At 34.1% G+C, this 22571-nt stretch overlaps 2 protein-coding genes across 3 annotated transcripts in view; both read right to left on the reverse strand.

Annotated features, from left to right (window-relative positions):
• ttc21b (tetratricopeptide repeat domain 21B) overlaps window positions 1-3832 on the reverse strand; it is a 35509-nt gene extending 31677 nt beyond the window's left edge. The window contains 4 exon segments of the mRNA XM_051119189.1: window positions 674-840; window positions 1350-1460; window positions 1565-1694; window positions 3684-3832. Coding sequence (XP_050975146.1) covers window positions 674-840; window positions 1350-1460; window positions 1565-1694; window positions 3684-3716 — 441 coding nt within the window. The 5' untranslated portion in view covers window positions 3717-3832.
• An 11080-nt stretch (window positions 3833-14912) lies between these two features.
• The window catches only part of scn1laa (sodium channel, voltage-gated, type I-like, alpha), a 65336-nt gene continuing 57677 nt past the window's right edge, over window positions 14913-22571 (reverse strand). The window contains exons 26-27 of one of the 2 annotated variants that reach the window (XM_051119210.1): window positions 22266-22536; window positions 14913-20399 (exon numbers count right to left, since the gene is read on the reverse strand). In XM_051119210.1, the coding sequence (XP_050975167.1) occupies window positions 19204-20399; window positions 22266-22536 (1467 nt within the window). In that variant the 3' untranslated portion in view covers window positions 14913-19203. The remainder of the gene's footprint in view (window positions 20400-22265; window positions 22537-22571) is intronic. The other variant, XM_051119211.1, reaches the window with a different exon arrangement.

Genomic DNA, 22571 nt, shown 5'->3' on the forward strand with positions numbered 1-22571 from the left:
ATGTGAGAAATGATGAAGGTGTCTGAATAATTTTTGGTTTGACTGCATATTAGTTAATTTTCATTTTATTTCAAATAACATTTTGTTATGGTTTTAATATTAGCCATAATAACCCTGATAGTCAATACATTTAAAGGAGTCAATAGCTATTATACTTTCAGATACCTGAAGTTCACATAAATATTAAAATAATTTATTATTAACTAAAACAATCATAGTTTAATGTTTTGTGACCACCCTGAATGAACAGGCCAAATTTCATCTTACTGTATAATTTCCAAAATGCAGAATTTTTGCTACTGCTACTGATCATTAAAGGGATAGTTCACTCAAAAATGAAAATTCTGTCATTAATTACTCACCCTCACGTTGTTCCAAACACGTAAGACTTTCGTTCATTTTCAGAACACAAATTAATACAAAAAGGTACTCTCACATAAAAAGTATTCTTGTAGCTTCATAAAATTACGGTTGAACCACTGATGTCACATGGACGAAGACGAACAAATATCTTACGGGTTTGGAACGACATGAGGGTGAGTAATTAATGACAGAATTTTTATTCTTGGATGAACTACCCCTTTAAGATACAGGCAGGTTGATCAGTCCTTTTCCCATCATGAAGAGCTGCCTCAGCAGAAAGCTAAAAGGTAGATGCATTTAAAAAGTTCACCTCTTTAGATCCACTGGAGATTTTGATCATCCTGTCCACATATTCTCTGGCTTTGTCACTGCGGCCCAGCAGCCACAGCAGCATGCCAGCGTAATACAGAGCTTTGGGACTCGCCAACTTCCTCTCCTCCTTCACCTTTCCATCCAGCTCCTGGATCACATCACGGTCTACAGGCAAAACATGCTTTGTCATTATTCATTCACACATGACATGACATTCCATACAATACAAACACATTAAAGAAACATTTCATGGTGACTTTAAAGAAACAGTTAACCCAAAAATGGCATTTTTTTAACAGATCAAGCACCGTCTACATTCCAAAACAGTTCGAAACAAATATGTGGGTGGATTTTAATGTAAGATGCCAAATTGTTCACTGGAGGAAGCGTTATGTTGGATTATGGACTGGTATTTTGGCCAGAAGCGATGGTTTATAGCTGAAACACATTAAAGATGGATTTGTTTCTTACAAACACAGATGTTTTCACTTCACAAGATGTTAACTGAGGATTACTGTGATGTTTTTATCAGCTCTCATTCTGACGGCACCCATTCGCTGCAAAGGATCCTTTGGTGAGCACGTGATGCAATGCATTTATTTTTGCATTCATTCAATGCAAATATTCATTTTTGGGTGAACTATTCCTTTCACCAAGACATGCAAAAGATCTACCAGGGTTTGATCTTTTCTTGTGGGCATAAACCAGAGCCATGAGCACACAGAGGGAAACATCTCGTCTCTCCTTCAGCTGCTCCAGCTCCTGAATGGCGTCCAACACTTGATCTACAACAATAAAATAACAAAGGAATACAGACGCCAAGAGATTTAGACCATTTCTCAAGACGTCAAATAAAGACAAAGATAGAAAACAGTGGGTTTTTCCTCACCTTGCATGAGGAGCCCATAAGCGTGGAGGAATGCGAAGATTGGATCATGGCTGAATTTCCGTTGAGCTTCACTGGAAACATCTACAACATGACTGGAGTACTTTTCCTGGCAGTAGTACAAGATCAAGGCCTGACATTGGGAATAAAAAATTAGCAGGGTTTACCCAAAATATGCTTTAAGTTTTCAAATACGATTATCACGCTTTTGAGGAATGTCTATTTGTTCATTTCTCAAACATGTACTGCATTGCATTTAATGTTTTTAAAAACTACACTGCTCTGATCACAAAACTAAGCAGATAAATTTACTTAAAAGACGTATTGCTGATATTTCTATGCATTTTACACTGTGTGCATAATTATTAGGCATGTTGATAATCTGGTCATATTTTTTTTTACCAAGCACATTTTACCAATTCCAAACCACAACAATCTTAATAACTACTATTAATTTTGTATTTAGTCATTTGTAAGTGATATATAACTGTCCGTGAAGGCTGGAAGTGAAAAACTCCTTATATTCAGGTGTGCATAATTATTAGGCATGTTTTCTTTTACAGATAAAATGAGCCAAAAAAGATATTTAACCCAGACTGAAAAGTCCAAATGATTAAATGCTCATGAGAAAAATGCAACACTAATGCATTACAAGAATTTGCAAAGTTAAGGCTTGACCACTGGACAGCGAAATGCTTGTTGAGTCTGCATGGTCAGAAAAAACAGGTGGAGAAGAAAAGATGCATGTTAACTGCAAAAGAATTAGGAATTAAGGTGAAGAATTAGGTGTGACACCATCAGGAACCGTTTAGTCTCCAGCGCCACCATTTTCCAGAACTGCAACCTACCTGGAGTCTTCAGAAGTACAATGTGTCAGGTTCTCAGAGACTTTGCTTGGTAAAAAATCCTAAAAAATGCCCCTGACTTAATAAAAATAACAAGCTGACGTGTTGTTAAAAACATGAAGACACTTTTTTATAGGCTTTATAGACAGATAAGTTGAGTGTGACTCCTGAAGGACAAGCATCACATCCTCTTGTACCTCTGATTCAAGAATTTATCTTCCAAAATCTGGCAGTAAGTTTTGGGAGTTCATTTTAGTCCATCTCTGCAAGTCAGATTTTTCAGGATAGGAGACTAAACATGAACTCACAAAACTTACTGCCAGATTTTGGAAGATAAATTCTTGAATCAGAGGTACAAGAGGATGCAATGCTTGTCCTTCAAGAGTCACTCTCAACTTATCTGTCTATAAAGCCTATTAAAAAAAAAAAAAAAAAAAGTCTTCATGTATTTCACAACACGTCAGCTTGTTATTCTTATTAAGTCAGGGGCATTTTTTAGGATTTTTTACCAAGCAAAGTCTCTGAGAACCTGACACATTGTACTTCTGAAGACTCCAGGTAGGTTGCAGTTCTGGAAAATGGTGGCGCTGGAGACTAAACGGTTCCTGATGGTGTCACACCTAATTCTTCACCTTAATTCCTAATTCTTTTCCAGTTAACATGCATCTTTTCTTCTCCACCTGTTTTTTCTGACCATGCAGACTCAAGCATTTCGCTGTCCAATGGTCAAGCCTTAACTTTGCAAATTCTTGTAATGCATTAGTATTGCATTCTTCTCATAGGCATTTAATAATCTGGACTTTTCAGTCTGGGTTAAATATCTTTTTTGGCTCATTTTATCTGTAAAAGAAAACATGCCTAATAATTATGCACACCTGAATATAAGGAGTTTTTCACTTCCAGCCTTCACGGACAAATATATATCACATATAAATAATTAAACACAAAATTAACAGTAGTTATTAAGACTCATGTGGTTTGGAATTGGTAAAACGTGTTTGGAAAAAAAATACGACCAGAATATCAACATGCCTAATAATTCTGCACACAGTGTATGTAAGCACTCTATATTTACTGTCATAAGGATCTCATTGATTTATATTACAAGCTGTTAGAATTTAATTTCTACTTTATGGCCTTAGTTTTCCCTTTATGTTTCTTACGTAAGTTGTATGTTTATGAAACATCTCACAACTAAACGTCTTGCCACAAAACATTCTGCTGCTCAGCTGCATTATTGTTATTATAAGTACTACGCGATCATTTTTATGACTTACAAGAGCGCACTCCTCATCATCAACCCCCGCCATAATGTCACACACTGCAGATGTCAAAACAACCCTGAAAACATACAGAACAGAGTCTTTTTATCCCGTTCTCGCCATCTTTGATCAGCAGTGGAAGCATCATAGTAACCAAACAAACTCCGCTATTTCCGCTTGGAAACCAGGAAGTGACGAGTCAGTGGCGCGCTTCTACGTGCTTAACACACAGTGGCGCCACAATCTCGTTTTTCTTTGGAGCTTAGATAAGTGTGTAGACATCGACACAATAATTTTTAATGTGTTTAAAGAAGAAAATTGTGAAATATTTTTACTAGCCTATTTAAAATAACTGCTTTCCATTTGAATATGTTTTAAAACGTAATTTATTATTGTGATTTCAAAGCTAAAAATGAATTTTTAGCATCATTACTCCAGTCACATGATCCTTTAGAAATTATTCTAATATTTTGCTGCTCAAAAAATATTAATGTTATTATTATGTTGAAAACAGCTGAGTAGATTTTTTTTCAGGTGTATTTGATTAATGGAAAGTTCAGAAGAACAGCATTTATCTGAAATAGAGGTCTTTTATAACATTATAAATGTCTTTATCATCACTTTTGATCCATTTAAAGCATCCTTGCTAAATAGTATTAAGTATTAATTTCTATTTAAAAAGTATTAAAAGTACTAAAGTATTCATTTCTATTAAAAAAAAAATATACTGAGCTTTTGAATGGTATGGTGTATAATGTTACAAAAAAGCTTTTTTATTTCTTTATTTTTTATTTATTTATTTAATGCTGATTTTTGGATCTTTCTATTAATCAAAAAATCCTAAAAAAAATTTACTTAACTGTTTTAAATATTTTTAATAATAAAAAGAAGAACAAGAAAAACAGCATATTAGAATGATTTCTGAAGATTCATGTGACACTGAAGACTGGAGTAATGATGCTAAAAATGTAGTTTTGATCACAGGAATAAATTACATTTTAAAATATGTTTAAATTGAAAGCAGTTATTTTAAACAGAAAAAATATTTCACAATAGTACTGCTTTTGCTGTACTTTGGATCAAATAAATGCAGTCTTGGCGAGCAAAAGAGGCGTTTCCAACATCGACAGATGTAATTTATGAATTATATATATATATATATATATATATATATAAATCATGTAGAATAAAAAGTGCCTTAGTTGAGAAACTTTATAAAAAATATACATTTTTCTGATTTAACAATTCAAAGATTATTTTTTGTAATAATACATTAGAACCCCCTGGAATATCAGTTTTTTATTTTATTTTATCTATTAGTAATTATATTTATTTATTGCTCGTTATTTGTGTCCAGCTCACAACTGCTGCACACTTCTTACAACTAGCAGTAGGTGGCGCTGCACTCACTTAGCTCTTGTCAAACAGGTGTGACTCTGCACGAAACTCAGATTTGAACCCTTTTAAATGACGAGTAGATTGTAAATGGTGCAAATCATCTTGCTATTATTAAATTACCAAGGAGCAAATATCTGTTTTATTTGCTACTGTTCTAATGTGTATGCATTTTTAATGTTTAATGGTTTTAATTAAACTGTATAGCCTATGCATTGTCTTCTGCATTGTCTAGCCTGAATCATAAGTAGGCCTACTTTAATGCATATACATCTACTGTAACATCAAAATGCTCTTACGCAGCTGAATTTGGGTGAATCTGCTGCTGTACTTGTATTTTTGTGATCAGATTCTTTTGATAAACAACATAAAAAAACAGGGTTTTAAATAAAATTGAACAAGTATATATAGTTATAGTTTTCATTTTACTATGCATGTAAAAAAAAGAATACTTTTAGCCTGTTCTGTTGGATTATTAAACAAATCACTTTATGCATTAGTAAAACATAAGTCTTTCAAGATTTTTGCAAGGCGTTAAATATATTCACATTTTGACCTTTCACCTAGTGACATAAGTCCTTCGCTGAGATTATGGTTGACTTTGGCTCTTTCCCCTTTTGCATTGATCTGCATGTAAAAGTGAGGTTGGGCTGTTTTAACTATATGCAAACTGCTGCTTCTGCTGCGGTCGGTTCAGTCTCTCAGCTGAATGTCTCGTCACATGACTGAACTGTGGTCAGTGCTGAAGTGTGTGGCACACAGATTGCTGGTGTTTCAAAACCCATCCATCTCTGGGCACTGTGCTGATTTTTCTCAGGACTTAGCAACAAAACTTTCACTAGTATATAAAATGATTTTTTTACTGAAAATCTATGAACATTAGCACAAAAGATGGGTCTTTTTTATTTTAAGTCTCTTTTGCTCAGCAGGGCTGCATAATTTGGTTAAACAAATACAGTAAAAACAGTAATGTTGTGAAATATTATTGCAATTTCAAATAAGTGTTTTTTATTTGAACATGTTTTAATATGTAATTTATACCTGTGATACAAAGCTGAATTTTCAACATCATTATTTCAGAGTCACATCCTGATCCTGCTGATTTGAAAACTTTTGTACAAAATATATAGATATAGATACATACAGGTTTGAGAGGTTAATTAAAGTTTTTGGTGTGTGAGTAATGTAATAAACTCTCAATTAGAGGCCATACAGTACGTTTGACTCCTGCTGTCCAGTTCATATCGTCCACACAGCATGCGAAATGGAAATGTGCTCTCATCCTCATCAGCCTTAATGAGAAACTCAGGGTTACACAACACAGTTTGAGCTCATTGATCGTGTAAATCAGCCCTGGGTTTGTCCCGGACGCCGGCGTCCTCAGCCCTGGTCCCAGTCTAAACACACGGGGCCGTGCGTCCTGCCCCGTTCCATATACACACTGACAGATAATCATTAGCAGCAGCAGCAGTCATCAAACGCACAATGATCAGGCTGCTGTCCGCACATGGCGGTCTGTTAGTGATACTCATCATATGTAAATGTGCCAGGCTCCGTTTTGAATGACTTTGAGGAGGTTTGTATCCTGGACTAATGAGAAACGCATTCGATTCTGTGCACCCCTGGTGAAAAAACCAGCATATGCTGGTAGGTACGTTTTGATGCTGGTTTAAGCTGGTCCTTTGCTGGTTCATGCTGGTCCTTAACCAGCTAAAGACCAGCATAAACCAGCAAAGGACCAGCTTAAACCAGCATCAAAACATACCTACCAGCATATGCTGGTTTTTTCACCAGGGACGTAAAAGGAACTGGAAATTCTTTATAACGGAGCATTTAAAAGCGTGTTTACACCAAGGTTGATTACGTTTTAAAAATCGTTCATAGCAAGTAAGAACAGGCGAGGAGGGTTGCCAGGTTTTCATAGCAAAACCTGCCCAATTGTTACTCAAAACTAGCCCAAAGCTAGCCCAATCATTTTCGGGGGATCCCCCAGTAAAAATCGTGTCCTGAGGAGTAAAATACATGTTTTTGGTGGGTAAAATTAACATTGCAGTGGCTAAATATCACATTATTTGAGTCGCTTCAACTTGCTGTAACAGAAAAACAGTGTGCGAGAATTCCGGTTTCACAGTCCATTTTTCTAACGGTATTTAATATTCCAAACGTGTGTTTTCATGACGCGTCATCAATCCGCCATATTGGCGGCACTGAATGTAAACACTGCCACTGAACTGAGCGAAACTTGCAAATTTTGCTCATTATTGCTGCTGAAAATTGTCAGTTATTGTCATGTTTTGGACTGTACTAATCGTCTGGACAAGGAAAAACATGTGGAGTACTATAGACTGCTAAAAGTTATAACGCATTAAGGAGAAGAGTGCAAAAATTGTCTGAGGAACAAAAGGCTTTTGTTGCTAACCAAACTGAACTAGGATTTCCATAGCAAGAATCTTGACAACATTTGTGTTTGTTTTTATCATTTCCAATCAGGTTGGATGAAATATTAGGCTAATCATATTAAGCAATACTGTTTGTATGTATCTGTACCACCTGTTAACTTTATTAAGTTTGAGTTTGTCAAATTATTGCACCCTTTTCTGCTTACTAAGTCCTTCTCTATATGATTTAGCAGCTTCCACATGTTTTCCCCATGGTTTACACAGCATAAATTAGCAGAGCAAAGTATTCAGTACATTAACCGTGCAATCATTGCTGTTGTTTACATCCGAGTATCTCCAATATGATCATGCATCTGGGTAACTGATCAAACTGTAATGTAAATGCAAACCCTCTATTTGTTATCTTATATTAATTCATTAGAATCATAAAAACACTGGTTCATAGCACAAATTGTTTTACCATTTACTGTAGGCCTACTTTATTATTCATATTTATTTACCTAATGAATGGGAGGTCTCGCAAATTCAAAGAAAACTGATTACTTTTGGAAAATAAGCCAGATAATGAGATGAGACAGTTTTAAAAGGTAATTATTCCAAATGATTAGTTAGTCATCATTAGTCCAGTTATACAATCACACGATCTGTAGAGGCAAACCCAGCTAAAAACGTATTTTCTAATAAAGCAATAAGCCCCAAGAAGCCGTGGTTTGCAATGAATTTAACACAGCTAAAGGGCATTGTTAGGCATGACTGCTGTTATAAATTCACTGTAAACCATGGCTTCATGGGGCTTATTGCTTTTATAAAACGGTTATTCCATATACGTAGTAAGGTTTCACAAAATAAAACAGAGCAAGTGTAATGATATTAATAAAAACATTATTCTTCCGCCAAACAATGTAGTTCCTCAGAAACAGTTGTGATTGCAACAAAGCGGTTGCTTAGCAACACACAAACATAAACAAAGGTGTATGTTTGTAGAGTAATTTACAACAGCTTAGAATGCGGCTATAGATCAGTGGGCTCCACCAATCAGAATCAAGAACAGGAACTCTGTTTTTAAAAAAAGTTTTTAAAACGTTCACATTATGAAAACACTATTTCGGAGTGTTCTATGAATGTTCAAAATGTTTCTAATTTACAAGACATTAATTGATGGACTGGAGTGGTGTGGATTACTTGTGGGTTATTGTGATGTTTATATCAGCTGTTTAGACTGACGGCACCCATTCACACTGATAATCCGTTGGTGAGCAAGTGATGTAATGCCACATTTCTCAGAATCTAATGAAGAAACAAATTCATCTAAATCTTGGAATTACCCCAGGGTGAGTACATTTTCAGCAATTTTTTATGTTTGGGTGAACTATTACTTTAACAATTCAAAACATGCTGTTCCCATTCAGTGGTTTCAATGCAAACCCCTAAAATTTCCATACAAATACGTGGATGGAAACACAATGAGAAGATTAGCTGCTGGCAAAGATGTTGTGCTTTTATGACCTCAGTGTCAAAAGCACTTTAACACGTTTAGGCCAATATACGCAATTACTCAGACAGCCCGGGCTCTGATCAATAGCGCAGTGAGTGCTCTTACACATTTACAACAGCTCCTTAAAGAACATTCTCAAACCTTATCTTATAAGTCTTCTGCTCAGAAGCTCCTCTCAGCTCCATTTGCTGGATGTGTCTTACAGCAGTTGTGGTTTTCCTGTAGTTATCCTCATCGATCAGTCTGGTGACCTCCACAGGACATATTGTAAGGCCACCGTCAATAGCACTATTATTTAAATCTCAAAAGGTTGCATAGGCCTTTTAATAAAATATAAGTGAAAATCAGTAAAGGGATATTAAAATGAATCAATATTTAAATGCATCATTGAATATGAGGGATAAAACTTTAATAAGCGGGATTTGACATTCATCAGTCATTAAGCATTAAATTGCTTTTTTAAGTCTTTTAAAAGAAATTAATACTTTAATTCAGCAAAATTAATCAAAAGTGAATGTAAAGACATTTATGTTACAAAAGATGTTATTTCAAATAAATGCTGTTCTTTTGAACTTCCAATATTCTGTTTTCAACAAAGATAACACTAAGCAAATCAGCATATTAGACTGATTTCTAAAGGATCATGTGACACTGAAGACTGGAGTAATGATGCTGAAAATTCATCTTTGATCACAGGAATAAATTACATTTTAAAATATATGTAATGTTTCACAATATTACTTTTTTTTAACACTTTTTTTTTACTGTATTTTTGATCAAACAAATGCACTGAAGACCATGTTTTGAAAAAAATAAAAAATAAAATAAAATAAAAATAAATATAATTGTAATTAGTTACAGTTACTGAGAAAAAAATGTGTAATTAAATTACAGTTACTTCTGAAAATGTTAATGATTGCAAAGGGGGTTACATCTGAATTTTTTCACAAGCACACCCACATACAGATTTAATTGACTTCTTTCATAAATTGCAATGTTTCAGGAGTTTAGCACACAGAATAGGACACATGCTTATTCGATAACTGTTTTATTTCCTATTGGGTTTATGCATATACTTTATTTCTTAAGATTTTTTTTTTTTTTCCAAGGCATTGTTAGATCCCAGTGTTTCATAACTATGCAAACATTTGATTTCAAAACCAGTTTCATAGCTATTAAACTATTTCTTGTTATGATCTCAAATCTGTATTTAACCTCAGAATGATCTTAGAGTAAATAAGTCTGAATTTGTGGTGGCTGTGCTTTAAATTAAATTATTACACGGCTCTGTGGAATGCTTGATTCTGATTGGTCAGTCATGACATTCCAAAGTACATTATTCCCCAATAACAACTGGTAAAAGCTAATAACATGGACTTATCCGGGCAATTTAAGTCGGCGCTATAGGTTGGATAGTTTTTTCTTGGTGGAAGCTTTGTGTTTGGTTAGCACATAAAAAATTTAAACTCAATTCAATATTATGTGTACAATTTCTTAATTCTGTTATCCTGGTGTCGTGGACTCGCTTTATTCTTTCATACAAACGCAGCTGCTGCCATTTTGTTTTGTACACTGTAATGGATTATAAGATAAACTAATAAACTAGTACTGTAAGTACTAGCACTTAATTATTTATGTGGTGAAATGTTGTGTAATAAAAGTGGTATGACTGCACTGTATCCCTTAAATGTTTGTCTAGTTTGAACTTGATGCTTGCTAGCAACTGATTTCTTCATGGAAGCTTTGTGTTCAAATATTCCAACTCAGATCAGTGTTTCATGTCTAATTATTTACTTTTGTGGCAACAGCTGTGTAATAAGTGGGATAATGTACATCCAGGAAGTTGTTATTGCATAATAAAGATGTATATTATCCCTTACTTATTATTATCTTAATTTTGAAAGGATTTTGAAAGTCTGACAGTAATCAGTGTTGCTGTGAGATTAGCTCTGCCTGGTTTAAATGTTTCAAAATGATTAACAATCGAAAATATTAGAAATTTAGAAAAGTAATCAAAAAGTAATCAAATGTAATAAGTTACATTACTTTAATAAAGTAATTGAAAAGTTACACTACTTATTACATTTTATGTATTCTGTAACCTATTACATTTCCAAAGTAACCTTCCCAACACTGGTTAGCATATACATATATGTGACTCAAAACATACATTGTATGGGTCAAAATGATTGATTTTTCTTTTATGTCAAAAATCATTAAGTAAAGATCATGTTCCATGAAGACATTTTGTAAATTTCATACCATAAATATTTCAAAACCTAATTTTTATTTAGTATTGCTAGGAACTTCATTTGAACAACTTTAAATGCGGATTCTCAATATTTTGATTTTTTTTTGCACCAGATTTTCAAATAGTTGTATCTCGGACAGATATTGTCCTATCCTAACAAACCACACATCAGTGGAAAGCTGATTTACTTATTATGTGTAAATCTCAATAAAAAAAAAATGACCCTGATGACTGGTTTTGTGGTCCAGGGTCACATATAGTATATTATATTAGTGTATTAGAAGCTAATATAATAATAAATAATAAAGAATTATATAAACACTATAATAAACAATTCTAAATATGCAAAGAAGACAAAACCAATCAGCATACAGTATTCAAATGACCATAAGAAAGACGACCAATCAGAATTCAGTATGCAAATGAGATGTCTCCCTTAACATTCTATCAATGTACACTACCAGTCAAAAGTTTTTGAACAGTAAGATTTTTAATGATTTTTTAAAGACGTCTCTTCTGGTCACCAAACCTGCATTTATTTGATTCAAAGTACAGTAAAAACAGTCAAATTCTGAAATATTTTTACTATTTAAAATAACTCTTTTCTATTTGAATATAGTTTAGAATGTAATTTATTCCTGTGATTTCAAAGCAGAATTTTTTTATATAATCATTAGCTCAGAAATCATTCTAATATTCTGATTTGCAGCTCAAAAAACATTTTTTTAATTATTATGTTGAAAACAGCCGAGCAGAATTTTTTCAGGTTTCTTTGATGAACAGAAAGTTCAGAAGAACAGCATTTATCTGAAATAGAAATCTTTTGTAACATTATAAATGTCTTTCTCATCACTTTGGATCAATTTAAAGCATCCTTGCTAAATAAAAGTATTCATTTCTATAATTTCTGAAAGTATACATAACGTATAAGATTTAAAACAAGCCCCGACCAGAGTCACTGAAGGAACAGGAGTGCGGTTCTGCCTTGCAAACACTGTAACTACATGAACGTAAGTGATGTTACGTTACTAAGCAACAGCGCGGGAGAAACTGCAGCATCACTTTTCATTTGAATAAGCGTCTGGAGCAGAGCTTCCTGGGTCGTCCGATTACGAGGCCATTAGCTTCGGCAAATATACTGACTGGACTCGGCCCACTACACCATCTGCGCTGCTGCGGCTCGTCTTGTGGCTCTCGTAAGGAAACGTCTTGGTTTTGGCCACTTGCTTAATTGTGTTTTTCTTAAATTATTAAGTTATTGTCTTACTGATGGGCTCAGATGAGAGGCAGTCTCTGAATCTAACCGAATTATTCTGCATTATCTAAAATGACCATTAGCGGAAAACGGAAATAAACACCACAAATGACACGGTAACAGGGCGTGGTGTGGTGAAAAACGAGAATGCTGAGGGAGTTTTATTGAATAACTAGAAAAAGATCTTTTTTTTTCTTCCCTGTATGCCAGGCTGGAGATTGAGTCATCTGCAGATAAGAGCTCATCTGAGATCTCAGATTAATAATTAATCAAGTCCTAATAGATTCCAGCCAGCAGTTTCTGAATCACGTAGAGACAGATTGTCTTGATGATCTATTCGGATGTATTTTGTGGCCAAATGCGCTCTTCAGTATATGTGTTTAGTAATGAATCCTGGGTTTCAATGAATTATTGATTTCATTTTTCTTATAATCATGATTCTGGGAGTCTTCTGGAAATTATATATAAATGCTAATGTAGGGAAAAAAATATTATTCTTGCAACCACAAATACAACAACAACAACAACAACAATATAATAATAATAATAATAATAATAATAATAATAATAATAATAATAATAATAATAATAATTATTAGTATTATTGTATTATTATTATTATTATTATTATTAATTGTGGCAATAAATAATAAAATTGTAATTCTTATCTTTTACCAACATTGACATTGAAATAATAATAATAATAATATAGAAAACAATAAAGAAAAAAAAAAAAATAATAATAATAATAATAATAATAATAATAATAAAATTATAACAATACATAAAAGCAATAAAATATAAATTCAAAGTTTAGGTAAAATATAATATATTTGAACTGATTAATATTGAGGAATTTATTATTATTGTTATTATTATTATTATTATTTTATCATTAGACTGTGAAGATAAAGAATAAAAATATAATTGTATGTCAGTGTATGGTAAAAATCTTATAATTGTTAACTGATTAATATTGATTAATTTATTATTATTATTATTATTAGTATTATTTTTACTATTATCATTGGATTATGAAGATAAAGAATAAATATATATATATTTACCAACATTGATATAATAATAGTAACAATATAAAAACAATAAAGACGACAATAACAACAACTAATAATAATAATAAATTGCAGTGATACAACATTTTTAATTGTTTTTTTGTACTTAAATTGACATTGAAATAATAATAATAATAATAATAATAATAATGACAACAACAATAATAACAATCAGAAAATCATATTATTGTAAATATTACTGTTTAGGTAAAAAACATATATATATATTTTAAAATGATTAATATTGATGAATTTATTATTATTATTATTATTATTATTATTATTAATAAAATTCTAGCAATACAAATTAATTGTGATTCTTATTTTTTATAAAAAATAAAGCTACATTGACAAAATAATAATAATAATATATGAAAACAATACATACAATTATTAAATAAAATTATATTATTATAAATGTCATTGTTTAGGTAAAAATATATATTTTTAAATTAGTATTATTATTATATAATTAGACTGTGAAGAATAAAAATATATTTTAACCAACAATGATATAATAATAATAATAATAATAATAATAATAATAATAATTTAGAAAACAAGAAGAAGAAGAAGAAGAAGAAGCATTATTATTTTCTTGACTGAAACAATTCAGATTTTTTGTATTAATGCAAAACAACATATATGTATATATAAACTAAATAAATAAAACTGACATTTTCTACTAGGCCTTTAAATCAAACAGAAGCATTAGATGATAATATGTGTGGTCAGAAACGTGCACTCACACACAGAACCTCAGAGGACAACAAAATGAGGCTTTTTCACATAAAAGCTCATTAGCAGAGAAACTGTGGTGTTTTGCGGAAGTGGATCAGGTCTAATGTTGATTGTGGTGGAGTTGAAATGCTCAGGACTGAAGTTACAGGAGCTCCTAATGTGCTCCTAATTAGAGCGGACAGTCACTTGAGACCAGAGTCGTGTCCATAAAACATCGCTCTCTGCCTGAGAAACATCACTATGTGTTTACGAACAGACATCAGGGCGTATAGATGCTGTAAAATGTGAATACATTTAGAGGAATCATCACTTAGAGCAAACAGTCAGCGTTGCCAAGTAGATCTGAAATGTTTCTGCTAGAACTAAAACGTCTCAACTTGACTTGATTTTTTTTTTTACACAGTTCTGAGGTGGAAACGTGTTTGAAAACAATCATTACTTTTGCATTTGCAGTTTGGATTTTATTTATTTAATTTTTATTTTTTATGTTCTTAAAAGAAGTCTCTGGTGCTCACCAAGCTTGCATTTATTTAATGAAAAATACAGTAAAAACAGTAATATTGTGAAATATTATTACCATTTCAAATAACTGCTTTTTATTTGAACATATTTTAAAATGCAATTTATTCCTGTGATGCAACGCTGAATTTTCAGCATCATTACCCCAGTCTTCAGTGTCACATGATCTTGCAAGAGTAATCCAAACTAAATAAATAAAATAGTGAATACACAGAGTTCTAGCAGGTGTGAGGTATGTGATGAGTTTATTCTTTTAGCTTAAAGAACTGATCCATAGCAATGTCTCGCATGCATTTTAACTCACAGACTACAAGCATGATGCATATAAAAGCTAGTGATTTATGTGTTATGCTATTTTGATATTCGTCTCATATAAATTCATAATATACCTAGAATTCATTTTCTCAATACATGTCACATTCACATGGAGCAGTTACACTTACGACTGTGTTTATGTGGAACAAGAGTCTCTGACATGAAACGAAATGTAATGATAACATTCATAACTATAAAAATGTAAACAAATACACACTATCCCATCGGTCTTTAGTCATCGTTCAGACGCATGTCAAACAACCCGTCGGCTAACATTGATAACAGAAACATATAGAACTGGAATCTTCATTGGTGGTGAAATATGCAGCAAGTGGTGCATTTCTGTATTTCTCCATGTTGTTTATAAAAACAAATAAAAATAGCTATATTTCACAATAACATTTTAGCTTCGACATAATCAAAAATGGTTATATTTCCCATATAACTTGTGTTTTAGCTTTTATGATGCATACAGCCTTCTTTCACATTCCCTATATAGATTATAATCCATAATTTATGCATTATAGAAATTATGTAACAGATTGCATATTCCTACAAAATATGTACACATATGAAGAACCGTTTTTGAGAGAAATCTTTAAAAATGCAAAGACGTCAATGCTGAAAGATGAAGTTTTGGCTTAAGACAAGGTCAAAGAGTTCATATACAAAAATCGATTCACAACCATTGATGAATCCCGCTACGATGCAGAAGTGAAGAAGATGAGAACAGATCTCTAAAGGCTTTGTTAAAGAAACAGTTCACCCCAAAATTAAAACTTGCTGAAAATTTACTCACCCTCAGGTCATCCAAGATATAGATGAGTTTTTTTCTTCACCAGATTTGGAGAAATGAAGCATTACATCACTTGCTCACCAATGGAGTGAATGGGTGCCGTCAGAATGAGAGTCCAAACAGCTGATAAAAAAACATTTTAATAATCCACTACACTCCAGTTTTGGACAGTTTTCACTTGATTAATAGTGCTTGATCTATGCATATTTCTCTCCTGATTCAGACAAGACGACTTTTCCACTGGAGAAAGCAATATTATGTATTATGGACTCAAACTGTAGCCAGAAAATGTCTTAATGTTGGATTTGTTTTTTAAACACAGAGCTTTTGGCTTCTCAAGATGTTAATTGATGGACTGGAAGGGTGTGGATTACTTGTGGATTATTGTGATGTTTTTATCAGATGTTTGCACTCTCATTCTGACGGCACCCATTCACATCCATTGGTGTGCAAGTCATGTAATGCTAAATGATGTAATGCTTTTGGCTTCTCAAGATGTTAACTGATGGACTGAAGTGGTGTGGATTACTTGTGGATTATTGTGATGTTTTTATCAGCTGTTTGGACTCTCATTCTGACGGCACCCATTCACATCGACTGGTGAGCAAGTCATGTAATGCTAAATGATGTAATGTTTTTGGCTTCTTAAGATGTTAATTGATGGACTGGAATGGTGTGGATTACTTGTGGATTATTGTGATGTTTTATCAGCTGTTTGCACTCTCATTCTGACGGCACCCATTCACATCCATTGGTGAGCAAGTGATGTAATGCTTTTGGCTTCTCAAGATGTTACTTGACGGACTGGAGTGGCGTGGATTACTTGTGGATTATTGTGATGTTTTTATCAGCTGTTTGGATTTTGATGGCACCCATTCACATCCATTGGTGAGCAAGTCATGTAATGCTAAATTCTCCAAATCTGTTCTGACGAACAAACTCATCTACATCTTGGATGGCCTGTGGGTGAGTACGTTTTCACACAAACTCTTCATTTTTGGGTGAACTAGTCCTTTTAAGTGCAATATCAGTGAGGCGGCTACAGGAAAGGCTGAAATCAGACAGGTTTCACAGTTCAGCATGTGACAGAAGTCTTGAGGTTTTAAGGAAGGTGTTTGCTGCAAGCTCTCGAGTAGGGAAGGCACGTGTGCGAATGGCTTTCTAGCGTGTTGAAGAGAGACCTGAGAGGCACTGAGCCATTCGGAAATACTGAGTGGGAAACTTGTATGACTACAGGTGAGCTGTCATGCAACTATAATTACACGTGTGTTGACAACAGCCGACCGCAACGGTGGTCGGCAACAGTCAATAGGAGAAAAAAAATACATCAACTCTGTCTCAAGTAACATAGGAGAACTCAACCTCACAACAAATCTCACTTAAAAACAAACAAACATAAAAACAAGCATAAAAGTCTCTCAAACACAAACTAATGAAAAAAAAGGCAATTAAAGAGGAAGTGTGTCATTTCTGCAGCAAAAGAAGCGCCAAACATTCCCATTCAAATTAGTGGAAATTAATTCACTTAAGGGTGTAGCTGCATTTACCATCATGGATCACTTTAAACCACTAAATAACTATTTGCCTGTTTTTTTGGACTGTTTTTCAGTAAATAGGGCTGGGTGATATATTAAGTATATAGTATATTAGTTTTTTATTTGTTGGCAATAAAAAAATTAGCTGATATTTTAAATATCACAGTGATGATGCAAAAAGGTGTGCATTTTTGTGTATTTGAACTCTTTTCAACAATGACTGTATGATTTTGAGATCTTTTCACACTGAGGAAACCAAAGGGAATCATATGCAACTATTACAGAAAGTTCAAACGCTGATGCTCCAGAAGGAAACACAATGCAAAAGAGCCAGGGGGTGAAAACTTTTAGAATTTGAAGATTAGGCTAAATTTGACTGATTTTGTCTTCTGGGAAACACGCAAGTATCTTCTTCAGCTTCTGAAGTGCAGTACTAAATGGAAAAAATATGATATTTAGGCAAAATAAGAAAAATGTACACATCTTCATTCTGTTCAAAAGTTTACACCCCTTAATGCATTGTTTTGAAGCATCATTGAGAGTTTGAACCTTCTGTAATAGTTGCATATGAGTCCCTCAGTTGTCCTCAGTGTGAAAAGATGGATCTCAAAATCATACAGTCATTGTTGGAAAGGATTCAAATACACAAAAATGCTGAAAAACAAAGAATTTGTGGGGCCTTAAGGGTTTTTCTGAAGAACAGCAGGCAGTTTAACTGTTCAGGAAAAACAAGGGACTATAATGAACAACTATCACTTAAAAAAAACAAAACACAGCTGTGGATCATTCAGGTAACAACACCGTATTAAGAAAAAGTGTATGCAAACTTTTGCACAGGTTATTTTTATAATTTCAACTATTATTTTCTCTTCTGGACTATATGTAAATGTCTTTTATGTGAAACATTTTATTCAGGTCAGTATTAAATAAAAAATAACATGCATTTTGGTAAAATAATTAACATTATGCAAATTCTGTAAGGAGTATCTAAACTTTTGACTTCAACTATATATAAGAGTGTTAGTCTCTCATATTCTTTAATTACTTAATTAAAAATACTGTAAAAACAGCAATAATGTGAAATATTATTACAGTTTAAAATAACTGCTTTCTATTTGAATATATTTTAAAATGCAATTTATTCCTGTGATGCAAAACTAAATTTTCAGCATCATTACTCCAGTGTTCAATGTCGCATGATCCTTTAGAAATCATACTAATATGCTGATTTGTTGCTGTTTCTTACTAACATTATGTATTAATAATATTGAAAACAGTTGTGCTACTTAATATGTTTGTTGAAACCATGATGCATTGCTTTTCTGCATACTTTGATGAATGGAAAGTTTGTAATTTGCAATATTACAATGAATCTTTTATTGGTGGTCTTTTATTGGTGAAATTATTACTATCTATCTATTTTATATATATATATATATATATATATATATATATATAGACACACTTCATCTCTAAATGCAAGACACTGGATGCATCTCCAAACAACACACAAAGAAAACGCATCAGAACACTTAGACAAACAATGACATTTGGTCCATCGCCATTTTCGCCGGCGAGTGAAACAGGTCAGGAGTAGCAGCTTCACTGCCTAACTCGTGTTAATCACAGCTCCAGAATAGGCACAAAGTTCAAGTATGCTCAGGCAGTATGGCATAGACATCCACATCAAACAGACAAGGTCACGTGACCCTGACAAATAACTTGAAGTAAAACTTGTAAACAATTGTTCGCAATGCTACTCTAAACTCCGTTACCTTTGTCTTCCACTTCCTTCTCATGTTTGTCCTTCTCGTATTTGTTTGTGCCGTTCTGCGACAGGCTATTGTACGACGGCGGAGAGGACATGACGGGCGTTGCGCCGGAGTCTTCCGAACCGCTGCTATCGTTGCACTTATCATTGTCAACAGACGCTTTACTCGGGACTCTCCCGTTTTGCTGCCTGGTCTCTCTGTGGACGTTACGGACCTTCTTCATACTATGTCGGACCAAGTGACTCCTGAAGGCTCTCTGGATGATCGCAGCAGACATATCTTCATGCTTCCTACGCAGGGTTGTGGTGATGGGCTCGTAAGAGGACTTCGAGGGGTTGGAGGCCATGAATCGGTCTTCCATTTGTCCACGAAGGATGTCCATCTCACCACCTTCCCCGAGAACACGTTTGGTGAACGCGAACAAGATATCCAGACAGTGGATGCGTTCGCCGTTCACCATCGGCAAATCCATGGACATCAGCTGCAGCCGGTTGGGCTGGGGTATTCGCAGAGGCGGATCCAGAGAATTGGCGAAGTCGGACAGCTTGTCGTACTCCATGAACTGCGTGGCCTTCGGGTCGAACTTCTCCCAAACCTCGTAAAACCTATCGAAGTCGTCTTCGCTCAAAGGCTCGGCGCTCTCCTCGGTGGCCACGCTGAAGTTCTCCAGGATGACGGCGATGTACATGTTCACCACGATCAGGAAGCATATGATGATGTAGCTGACGAAGAAGAAAATCCCAATGGGCGGGTTCCCGCAGTCGCCTTTCCTTTCCGAAGTCGCCTCGCTGCCAGGGAAGGTTTTATTCGGGTCGCAGTCGGGTTCATTGGTATTTAACATGGGCGCCAGAAGGCCGTCCCAGCCTGCCGAGGTGGTGATCTGAAACAAGCACAACATGCTGTTGCCGAACGTCTCGAAGTTGAACATGTCATCGATGCCGTCCGATTTTTTAACGTAGGCGAAGTTGGACATGCCGAAGATGGCGTAGATGAACATGACAAGAAAGAGAAGGAGTCCGATGTTGAAAAGGGCAGGAAGTGACATCATCAACGCGAACAGAAGGGTCCGTATTCCCTTGGCGCCTCGGATGAGACGCAGTACGCGGCCGATCCGGGCGAGGCGAATGACGCGGAACAAGGTGGGCGAGACAAAGTACTTCTTAATGACTTGTGCCAGGAACATGCCTGCAACGACAAGAGGTAAACGAATGTTGAAACAGCACTTTCTTATGTTCAAAAGCAGAGCTAGGTGATTACATGTAATCTGTATTATGTCATCAGATTCCAAAAAATAAGTACTTGTAATTAGATTAAATTACATTTTAAAATACTCGTAATCAGAATAAAGTTACTTTTTTTGGACTACATGATTACATATTATTTACACAATAGCAATAAATGATAATTTATTGATTCTCTTTAATTCTCCTTTTTCATATTCAAACATTTCCTTTATAAAATAGCCTAGTGCTTATATACACTCAAAAAGTCTTCCAGTTTTAGGGACATTCACACAAAGATCAGTCATTATTAGTTAGGTGGCGACACAGCATTTGACCGCTGGATTTACAAAAATCATTTCAGTTTTAAGAAGAACTACTGATGAACACATTGATTTTTACTTGAATTATCACTCTGTAGGTTAAAGGTTTGTGTCTTTTAAACACATTAAAATGCACAGATTCATGAATTTTTTTGTCATCTGATCCTCTGTTAATATATTTTTGAAGTACCCCTGAGATTTTAAATAATTAAGTATCACATTTGCATGTTCATGTTTTTCTGCCATTACGTCATGTTTCTATGACACGTAGGTAAACTAAAACTAAAATATTTCATATCTTTAAGTGACTGTTTTATTTTTATAGCTTTTAAAAATATTTATTTTAATATAACATTTTTATGATTTTACTTTTTTTTTTTAATTATTAGCTTTTCACCCAAGTTTGGGAAACCTTGAGTTAATGTAATGTTTAATGCACTTCATGTTGCTATTAACAACAACAAAAGGAATATAATGAAGAGTTTATTTGTAGAAACATAACTCCATTTTTTTTAAATGTTCAAAAATCATGTTTTTTATGTTACTATGTTTTTATTGTTAGTTATCTGTTTTTTTTTAGTTATTTTTTACCTAATCAAAATAACCCAGCTGCAGCTTGATTGAGATTAACTGAAATGCACAATGAAAAAACATGATTTTTGAAAATACAGGTAAGTTAATTGAAAGTATGTTTATGTAAGTTAAAAAAAAACAAAAAAAAAACACTCGTTTTATCTTTGTAATCTCATCAGCTGACAATGTAGATGCCTGGCAAGCTTTGTTGTTGTGATCATAGACTGTATGGTGATTACACGCAGTACACAGAGCAGCTTTTCCCTTACCATTGTAACGTGCTTTAGCAAGGTTCTGTGAAAAAGTTTCAGCTTTTATTTCCTTTTACGCCCCGAAGAAAATATCACAGGTTTGCTGCCTTGTCACCTGACCTAAATACAGCTTGCTGATTCGCTAAAATGGACTTATCGGCTTCTGTACACAAACAACAAGGGTGCTTGTCGGCTTCTGCAGTAAAACGTAAACCCGCGATGCCTTGAAAATGGACAATACCGGCTTTTTTGACACAACATGTTTAGGGTTTAGATCGCACTATGTGTGGAAAATAATGCACGCCATTTCATTTTTTTGAAAGTGGCATTTATCGTTTTTTGCAAATAAACTCTTCATATATTTTAACTTTTAAAACTATGCAGCCTCAGCATGATTATGATCACTATTTTGTTTTAGTAAGAGTTTCATATTGAATCTAGGGGGTAATCTATTAGACCGTGGCTGTCATAAGCTGTCAAATGCGGCTTTATTGAGCTTAATGGCTCTGGCCCGAGCAGATATAAATGGAACACTATTGGTTATTTTAAAAAGGAGGCGGGGCCTGCTCGTTATGTCCAGCCCCGTCTTCCTGTTTCAGTTGAAATTACGTCATCAAGGCACTTCAGTGGGCCTTTAAACAAGATATATTCAAGAAATTTTTGCAAGTTATATGCAGACCTTACCAGCTATAGACAGGATGACAACGATAAAGTCGAATACGTTCCAGCTGATGGTGAAGAAGTACTGACGTAGCGCAAACATCTTTAGCACGCATTCGCTGGTGAAGAGCACAATGAATGCAATATTGATCCAGTACAGCACGTTGGTCATTTTTGTGGACTGATCTTCCGTCTCCACCATCATAGTGACCATGTTGAGTGAGATGAGGACCATAATGAAAATGTCAAAGGCCTGTCTAGTTACAAGGTCAAAGATGAATCCTTGGATCTTGTTCTGAAATAAATGAGAAGATAAAACAAGAAAAGATG

This window comes from Labeo rohita, chromosome 9 (genome assembly GCF_022985175.1).
Source record: "Labeo rohita strain BAU-BD-2019 chromosome 9, IGBB_LRoh.1.0, whole genome shotgun sequence".
In the NCBI taxonomy this organism is placed as follows: Eukaryota; Metazoa; Chordata; class Actinopteri; order Cypriniformes; family Cyprinidae; genus Labeo; species Labeo rohita.